The following is a 9,660-nucleotide window of genomic DNA, read 5'->3' on the forward strand; positions in this document are numbered from 1 at the left end:
TCCTTCAAAATCCTCCTCCAAACCCCCTCCTCAAAACCTCCTCCTTCAAATCCCCTCTTCAAATCCCACCTCAAATCCCACTTCCAAACCCCCCTCCTCCAAAATTCCTCCTCCAAAATCCCCTCCTTCAAATCCCCTTCCTCAAATCCCACCCCAAAACCCCCTCCACAAAACCCCCTCCTCAAATCCCACTTCCAAACCCCCTCCTCCAAAATCCCTCCTTCAAAATCCTCCTCCCAACCCCATCCTTCAAATCCCACTTCCAAACCCCCTCTCAAATCCCACCCCAAAACCTCCACCCCAAAACCCCCTCCTCAGAATTCCCGTCTGGGTTCGGAGCTGCCGGTGCCTCCCGAGGGAGGGATTTGCAGGCAAAAGGGGCTCTGCTGGATTCCCGCTGATTCCAGAGCCGGGGGAATCCTGGGAAGCTCCCGAGGTTCCTCAAAAGATGGGAGAGGGAATTTTGGTGTGGGAGGGAATTTTGGTACGGGCAGACAGTGACAGGAAAAGGTGGAATGGGTTTAAACTGGGAATGGGGCAGGGATAGATGGGATTTTGGGGATGGAATTCCTCCCTGTGAAGGCTGGGATGGAATTCCCAGAGAAGCTGTGGCTGCATGATTCCCTAATCCCAAACCACTTCCATGATTCCCTAATCCCAAACCACTTCCATGATTCCCTAATCCCAAACCACTTCCATGATTCCCTAATCCCAAACCACTTCCATGATTCCCTAATCCCAAACCACTTCCATGATTCCCTAATCCCAAACCACTTCCATGATTCCCTAATCCCAAACCACTTCCATGATTCCCTAATCCCGATGGATCCCAGCCTCGCCGAGAGCTCCTCATTCCCAGCGCCAGCCTTTCCCTTGGGAATCAGCAGCGCTTCCTTCCCAGCACAACCCTTCCCTCCAACATCCCCTTCTTTTTTTTCCAGCGCGATCCTCATCTCCAAAATCTCCTTTTTTTCCCCCAAAACAAGGTCTCCCTCCGACTCCCGTCCAGCTCCTGTATCCCGTCTCCAGGTTCAGCAACGTCAAATCCCTGCAGCACCTTTGCCGCTTCCGGATCCGGCAGCTGGTCCGGATCGATCACATTCCCGAGCTCCCGCTGCCCAAGTGAGTCCCGGGATGGATCCCAGGGGGGAATCCCGGGCATTCCCTCCCTCCTGAGCAGCGGGAAAGGGGATCTGGGAGCACGGCGAGGATTCCCGGAGGGAATAACTGACTTTTCCAGCCTTGGAGGAGGGTTTGTTTGGGAATGGGGTTTTGGAGAGGGGGTTTTGAGGAAGGATTTAGAGGAGGGAGTTTGGAGGTGGAATTTGGAGGAAGGCGGATTTGGAGGAGGGATTTTTGAGGATGGGGTTTTTTTGGGAATGGGGTTTTGGAGAGGGGGTTTTGAGGAAGGATTTAGAGGAGGGAGTTTGGAGGTGGAATTTGGAGGAAGGCGGATTTGGAGGAGGGATTTTTGAGGATGGGATTTTTTGGAATGGGGTTTTCCAGTAGGATTTGGAAAAGGGAGTTTGGGGGTGGAATTTGGAGGAGGGATTTTTGAGGATGGGGTTTTTTTGGGAATGGGGTTTTGGAGAGGGGGTTTTGAGGAAGGATTTAGAGGAGGGAATTTGGAGGTGGGATTTTTGAGGATGGGGTTTTTTTTTGGGAATGGGGTTTTCCAGGAGGATTTGGAGGAGGGAGTTTGGAGGAATGCGGATTTGGAGGAGGGATTTTTGAGGATGGGGTTTTTTTGGGAATGGGGTTTTGGAGAGGGGGTTTTGAGGAAGGGTTTAGAGGGGGGGGGTTTGGGGTTTTGAGGAAGGATTTAGAGGAGGGAGTTTGGAGGTGGAATTTGGAGGAGGGATTTTTGAGGATGGGATTTTTTTTTGGGAATGGGGTTTTCCAGGAGGATTTGGAGGAGGGAGTTTGGAGGTGGAATTTGGAGGAGGGATTTTTGAGGGTGGGTTTTTTTGGGAATGGGATTTTGGAGGAGGATTTGGAGGAGGGTGTCCTGCGGGGTTTAGGGATGCCGTGGGAATGCTGAGCAGCTCGGGAATGAGGCGTTCCCTGCCGTGCCGAATCTTTGGGAAGCAGCTCCTGCTCCCGTGGAGGTGCTGGGCAGGCTGGGAAGAGGCTCTGCCTGGGAGAGGCTCCGGCTGCGCTCCGGGGAGGGCTGGGAAGAGGCTCCGGCTGTATTTTGGGAATGTTGGAGGTGCTGTGGCTCAGGGATCCGGCTCTTCCCGGTGTTTTTCCAGGCCCCTGATCTCCTACATCCGCAAGTTCTACTACTACGACCCGCAGGAGGAGGTTTACCTGTCCCTCAAGGAGGCCCAGCTCATCTCCCGACAGAAGCAGGAGCCGGAATCCTCCACGTAGCGGAGCTGCCGCGGCGCTGATGGTACGGGAATGGTCTGGGAATGGTCTGGGAATGGCACGGGAATGGCACAGAAATGGTCTGGAGTGGTTGGGGATGGTCTGGAAATGGTCTGGGGATGGTCTGGAGTGGTCGGGAATGGTCTGGAGTGGCTTGGGATGGTCTGGGAATGGTCTGGGATGGTCTGGGAATGACACAGGAATGGTCTGGGAATGGTCTGGAGTGGTTGGGATGGTCTGGGGATGGTCTGGAGTGGTTTGGGATGGTCTGAGGATGGTCTGGAGTGGCTTGGGATGGTCTGGGATGGTCTGGGAATGACACGGGAATGGTCTGGAGTGGTTTGGGATGATCTGGGAATGGTCTGGGGATGGTCTGGGATGGTCTGGGAATGACACAGGAATGGTCTGGGGATGGTCTGGAGTGGTTTGGGATGGTCTAGAGTGGTCTGGGAATGGTTGGGAATGGTCTGGGGATGGTCTGGGGATGGTCTGGAGTGGTTGGGATGGTCTGGAGTGGTTTGGGATGGTCTGGGAATGGTCTGGGAATGACACGAATGGTCTGCGGGAATGGTCTGGAGTGGTTTGGGATGGTCTGGGAATGGTCTGGGAATGGTCTGGGGATGACACAGGAATGGTCTGGGGATGGTCGGGAATGGCTTGGAAATGGTCTGGGAATGATCTGGAGTGGTTTGGGATGGGAATGACACGGGAGTGCTCTGGGGATGGTCTGGGATGCCACAGGAATGACATGGGAATGGTCTGGAAAGGTCTGGGAATGCCACAGGAAAGGTCTGGAATGGTCTGGGATACCCTGGGAATGACATGGGAATGGTCTGGAGTAGTCTGGAATGGTTTGGGAATGGCCAGAATGGTCTGGGGATGGCATGGGAATGGTCAGGAATGGCATGGGAATGGTCTGGGAATGGTCTGGGATACCCTGGGAATGACATGGGAATGGTCTGGAGTGGTCTGGGAATGGTCTGGGAATGCCCAGGGAATGGTCTGGGAATGCTGCTCCTTCAGCCCAGGATCAGACCCCCATCCCTCTGTTCTCCTCCTCCCCCTGGAGGAGTCGTGGCCGCTCATTCCGTGGCCTTTTATCATTCCCAGCTTTTCTTCGGGAAAGGGAACAAGGTTTCCTGGCCTTTCACCATTCCCAAACTTTCCTTGGGAAAGGGGAACAGGATTCCATGGCCTTCCACCATTCCCACCTTTCCTTGGGAAGGGGCCTACCCCATTCCCATTCCCATTCCCTGTCTCCTCCAAGCCCCAATCCCTCCCGATCCCACCTGATCCCAAATTCCTGATGTTTTTTCCCGGCAGGAATTTGGTTGTTGCCCTCCTGCCGCCCGAGCCCGGCCGTGGTGGGGAGGAGGAGGAGGAGGAGGAGGAGGAGGCAGAATTCCTGCTAAAAAGCTCCTGCTCTTGTCTCCGGAGGAGAGGGCCCAGCATTCCCGGGAAGCCCAGCAGAGCAGGATCCGGAGCCCCGGCTCCTGGGAAAAGGAATCCCAGGGGGGGAAACCCGAGCCCAGCCCCGCGGGATCCCCGCGGAACAAAGAACGTCACGGCGCCGTTCCCGAGTTTTCCTGGAAGTTTTTCGTTTGGATGTCTCTGGATTTTGAGTTTTTTCGGCTTTTCAGCACGAGTTTAAAATGGATCCCGCTGGATTTTCCGAGCCCGCCTTGGGAATTCCAAGGTGTGGGGAGAGAGGGAGGAAATGGGGGGAATTCTCTGGGAAGATCCGTCTGCTCCGAGGCGTCGTGGCAAGGCTTTGATCCGCACTGGAGAGCTGCAGATGGAGCCAGGGGGATGGAATGAGCCCCGGGAATGAGCCCCGGGAATGAGCCCCGGGAATGACCCTTGGGAATGACCCCTGGGAATAAAGTGTGGAGCTCTGAGCAGCTCCACAGCTCCCCCACTTCCCAGGATTTGGGAAAAACGATCCAACCCCACCCAGGATGGAGCAGCTGAGCTTGGCAGGAGCATCCTGGGAAAAGCTGGAAGGAAGGAAGGAAGGAAGGAAGGAAGAGCACGGGATGGGGTGGATCCAAAGGGAACATTCCCAGAGCAAACACTGGGAGGATTCCCCTGGATCCCTGGGAAGGTGGGAAAGCTGCTGCTGGAATTACTGGAGCTGTCCCCGGATCAAAGGAGCTTCCTGCAGGAATCCCGGTGGGATGGGCGCTTCCAGCCTCTCCCTGGCTCATTCCAGAGGCTGGGAATCGTGTGGTTTCCTTTGGAGCACCGAGGATTCTCCTGGAGCAGCTCCTCCCCTCCCTGAGACATCGGGAACAGCAAATCCCGGGAGAGTTGTGGCTCTTTCCCGGCTTTTTTGGGCACAAATTCCCCCCCTCGCCCCCTTCGGATCCCGCTCTGCTGCTCCATCCCCTGAGCAGGAATTCCGTGGTGGAGCTTCCAGCTGGGAATTCCGGAGAAGCCTCTTCCCTCCTGTTTCAAGGAGCTGCATCCCAGTGCTCTGAATCCAAGGAATTGCTCCATCCTGCTGGATCTGGGGATCCCCTGGGAGCTGCCAGGACCTTGGGGGATGATCCCAGTCCTGGAATTCCCATGGATTTTAATGGAAAAACTCCTCTGGCCGAGCTGCTTTTCCATGAAAGGTGCTATAAATCCTGCCCTCCCTGTCGCCTCCAGCTGGGATTTGGAGGGATAAAACCACAATCCTTAAAAAAAAATTCCAGGTTTCCGGGTGAAACTGAGCTTCAAAATCCATGGAAATACCTCATTGGGAATGTGGGAGGGAAAACCTTCCCGAGAGCCAGGCCTGGGCCGGCTTCTTCCCAAAAAAACCCCCCGAGAGCCTGGAAAAAGGGAACAGGAAGAAGGTGTGGATGAGGGATGGATAATGGAATGCAGGAAGTTGGGAAGCTGTGAGCCTCTCCTGGGAGAATCCAGGGATTCTGGTGGGGGCGGCGTTCCCAGTCCTTCCCGCCCCGCTCCGGCACGGAGAGCTTTGGGAATGGGGAGCGGCAGAGCTGGGGGAGCACCGGGAATGGGAGCTGGGCTGCTTTTGGGGGAACGAAATGCCGGATCCTGCTCCGGGATGGGGCTGGGGAGAATTCCTGCAGCTCCGTTCCCAGTGTCCCATCCCAGTGTCCCAGGAACTCCCAGTGTCCCATCCCAGTGTCCCAGGCCAGTGTCCCATCTCCCTGTCCCCATCCCTGTGTCCCATCCCAGTGTCCCATCTCCCTGTCCCCATCTCCCTGTCCCCATCCCAGTGTCCCATCCCAGTGTCCCATCTCCATTTCCCATCTCCATGTCCCATCCCTGTGTCCCATCTCCCTGTCCCCATCTCCCTGTCCCCATCCCAGTGTCCCATCCCTGTGTCCCATCTCCCTGTCCCATCCCCGTCCCAGTGTCCCACCTCATCCCAGTGTCCCAGGAGCGCTCCATATCCCATCCCGGTGTCCCAGGAACTCCCAGTGTCCCATCCCAGTGTCCCATCCCAGGAGCTTCCAGTTTCCCATTCCAATGTCTCATCCCAGTGTCCCACCTTATCCCAGTGTCCCAGGAACTCCCAGTGTCCCATCCCAGTGTCCCGTCCCAGGAGCTTCCAGTTTCCCATTCCAGTGTCTCATCCCAGTGTCCCACCTTATCCCAATGTCCCAGGAGCTCTCCATGTCCCATCCCTGTGTCCCAGGAACTCCCAGTGTCTCATCCCAGTGTCCCATCCCAGTGTCCCACCTTATCCCAGTGTCCCAGGAGCTCCCAGTGTCCCAGGAGCTGCCGGTGAGGGTGGATTTTAGGGACAGCAGCCGGATTTTAAGGACAACACTTGAATCCCACCTTCCCGTCCTTGCAGGATTTATCCCAACAATCCCACGGAGCTCCCGCTGTTCCTCGAACCTTGGGGGCAGCTTTTCCCAAATTCCGGCCGGAGGGGGAGGATTTGGATCTGAGATCATGGAGGAGGAGGCTGTGGGATCGGGAACGGGGCTGTGGGATCGGGAATGGGGGTGTGGGATCGGGAATGAGGGTGTGGGATCGGGAATGGGGCTGTGGGATCGGGAATGGGGCTGTGGGATCGGGAATGGGGGTGTGGGGTCGGGAATGGGGCTGTGGGATCGGGAATGGGGCTGTGGGATCGGGAACGGGGCTTTCCCATGGATCCGTGGAGGCTCCTCAGCATTCCCAGGGCTCTGCTCCTCCTCTCCCTGCTCGGAGCCAGGAGCTGGAGCAGATCCATGGATCGGCCTCGCTCCGGGGCTGATGGAGCTGGATGAGATCCCAAAATGAAGTGGAACGAGCGGCCCGCTCCCGAAATCCATCGGGAAAAAGCTGCTCCCGCACCTCGGGGTGGGAGGGAGGCAGGGATTTGATCTGGGGAGGGCTGGGAATGATCCCGGGGTTTTAATCCGCGGCTGGAATGAGAGGAGGAACAGGGACAGGGGCTCCAGGGACATCTCCTGGATCGGGAATTCCTGTCCTGGATCGGGAATTCCTGTCCTGGATCGGGAATCCCTGTCCTGGTTTGGGATTTCCTGTCCTGGATCGGGAATCCCTGTCCTGGATCGGGAATCCCTCTCCTGCTTTGGGAATCCCTGTCCTGGATCGGGAATCCCTGTCCTGGTTTGGGATTTCCTGTCCTGGATCGGGAATCCCTCTCCTGGACTGGGACACCTTCCCAAATCCCCCTGGATTTTAGGAATTGAGGGATTTTTCCGTGTGCTTGGGCTCCTTTGGCTTTTGGGACCGGGGGGATTCCTGCGGTGGCTTTGGGGAATGTGGGATTTCTCCCAGTGCTCCCAGTGCCACCCTGGGGCATTCCCAGTGCCGCCTTGGGGCGTTCCCAGTGCTCCCAGTGCTCCCAGTGCCGCTTTGGGACATTCCCAGTGCTCCCAGTGCCACCCTGGGGAGCTCCCAGTGCTGCCTTGGGGAGCTCCCAGTGCCGCTTTGGGACATTCCCAGTGCTCCCAGTGCTCCCAGTGCCGCCTTGGGGCATTCCCGGTGCTCCCAGTGCTCCCAGTGCCACCTTGGGGCATTCCCAGTGCTCCCAGTACCACCCTGGGGAGCTCCCAGTGCCGCTTTGGGGCATTCCCAGTGCCCAAAAATCCCACCCTGAGGTGCTCCCAGTGCCCCGAAATCCACCCTGGGGTGCTCCCAGTGCTCCCAGTACCACCCTGGGGAGCTCCCAGTGCCCTAAAACCCCATCCTGGGGTTTCCCAGTGCTCCCAGTGCCCCAAAAATCCACCTCCCAGTGCCACCCCGGGGTGCTCCCAGTGCTCCCAGTGCTCCCAGTCCAGGCCTTCGCCCCAAAACGCCGGGAATTTCCCCGGATCCGGCCTCGCCTTTGGAGGAGGAACGAGGAGATTTCGGCAGCTCCCGGGATTTTGGGAAACACCCTTTGGAATTTCAGACAAACCCCCAAAAATGCAGCTTTTGTTTCATTTGCTCTTCTTTCCCCCCCCTCCTTTTTAAATTTATTTTTTATTAAAATTTGAATTTTTAATTTTTAATTTTTCATTTTCATTTTAATCTTTTTTATTTTTTATTTTTTATTTTAATTAAATTTTTGATTTTTTAAATTTTCATTTTAATTTTTAATTTGTATTTTAAAATTTTTTTATTTTATTTTTTATTTTATTTTAATTTTTATTTTTAATTTTTATTTTTATTTTAATTGTTATTTTTTATTTTTATTTTTTTATTTTTAATTCTCCAGCTGAGGGTCTTTCCCTGTAATTCCATGGTTTCACAATATTGGAAGGAACTTTAAAATACTGTATTTAAAGAAAATATTACTTATAATTGTATTCATTTGTCTTTTCTAAAAGATTTTGATTTTTCCATTTTGTTTTTGTGCTACCCACACACAAGATTTCCAATAGAGAACACAAGGTAGGCATTGCTTAGCTATTGAGAAGAAACAGAAATACTTAAAACCTGTAAATATGACTCCTACAGAATATTTTTATAATTTGTTTGACAGGAAAAATGAAGTAACTGAGGATTTCTCACATGAAAGCCTAATTTCCTTAAAACTGATTATTTGATTAATGTGGTAGGATAGGTTGAGCAGTCTATCAACTTTTACATGTCAGAAGATATCTTAAGAAAGAAACATACAGAACTTCATTTTTTGTGATGACTGAGTCCTTGAAACTTAGAAATGTTCCTTATGAGATTAGGTGGAGAAGCTACTGAAAAAATTAGGACAAATCCTACTTATATCCACCTGACATTAGGCATTTTCTTTTTAAGGTGACACCAGGCTTGAGTTTTCAAGGAATGAGAAGGCACTACTCTGGACCTTTTCATAATTAAAAAAAATAAAAATAAAAATTAAAAAAATAAAAATAAAAATAAAATTTTAAAAAACCCCAAACGGACGTTGCAGGCCAATCTTTCCCACTTAATGACAAAGAATTAATTAAGAAGAATTAATGAAGAAGAATGCTTTTTGATAGGAACCCCAAAGGCACTTTCTGGGTGCGTTTGGTTATTTTTGGGGCCGCGCTGCGGCTGCTGTGTAAATATTGTATTTCTAGGCATGCTTGGCCTCTCCCTGCGGGGTTTTAGCAGCTGCTGCCGTGCGATTCCTGCATTTTGGGGCCTTTTGGGGCAGATTTTATTTTTTTGGGGGGAGATTTTGGGTTTTTTTTTTTTTCCTACGGGCTCAGCGAGGCGGAGCTGCCGCGGTGTTTGTAAAACTCCTTTCTAGCGCCGGGTTTTGGGGTTTTTTTGGGGTGGGCGGGGTGGGAAGGGAAGAGGGAAGGGTTTGAAATAAAAGGATTGGAAATGGTTGGAATTTGTGGTGCGCTTGGAATCCCTGACCCCCCTCCGGGTCCTTTTTGGCCCCTTTTGGCTCCTTTTTTGGGGCATCCTGGTGGCCAAAATCCAGCGGGGAGCTCGGGGTGTCCTTCCCGGGGTGTTCCTGGCACCCCAAAACCCATCCGGGAGCTCCGGGTGCCCCCCTGGCTGCTCCTGGCACCCCAAAACCCATCTGGCACCCAAAACCCATCCGGGGAGCTCCCAATGCCCCCCTGGGGTGCTCCTGGCACCCCAAAACCCATCCGGGAGCTCCGGGTGCCCCCCTGGCTGCTCCTGGCACCCCAAAACCCATCCGGGAGCTCGGGGTGCCCTTCCCGGGGTGTTCCTGGCACCCCAAAACCCATCCGGGAGCTCCGGGTGCCCCCCTGGCTGCTCCTGGCACCCCAAAACCCATCCGGGGAGCTCCCAATGCCCCCCTGGGGTGCTCCTGGCACCCCAAAACCCATCCGGGGAGCTCGGGGTGCCCTTCCCGGGGTGTCCCTGGCACCCCAAACCCATCCG

The 9,660-nt window shown here is 54.0% G+C and overlaps 1 protein-coding gene across 1 annotated transcript in view; it reads left to right on the plus strand.

Annotated features, from left to right (window-relative positions):
• Positions 1-5,003, plus strand: part of SOCS7 (suppressor of cytokine signaling 7) — a gene marked incomplete at its 5' end in the record, with an annotated part of 15,060 nt that extends 10,057 nt beyond the window's left edge. The window contains 3 exons of the mRNA XM_017740517.1: positions 987-1,122; positions 2,253-2,395; positions 3,694-5,003. Of these exons, the coding sequence (XP_017596006.1) occupies positions 987-1,122; positions 2,253-2,373 (257 nt within the window). The remainder of the gene's footprint in view (positions 1-986; positions 1,123-2,252; positions 2,396-3,693) is intronic.
• Positions 5,004-9,660: the final 4,657 nt, after the last annotated feature.

This window comes from Corvus brachyrhynchos, unplaced genomic scaffold, assembly GCF_000691975.1.
Source record: "Corvus brachyrhynchos isolate BGI_N302 unplaced genomic scaffold, ASM69197v1 scaffold47, whole genome shotgun sequence".
Classification (NCBI taxonomy): domain Eukaryota; kingdom Metazoa; phylum Chordata; class Aves; order Passeriformes; family Corvidae; genus Corvus; species Corvus brachyrhynchos.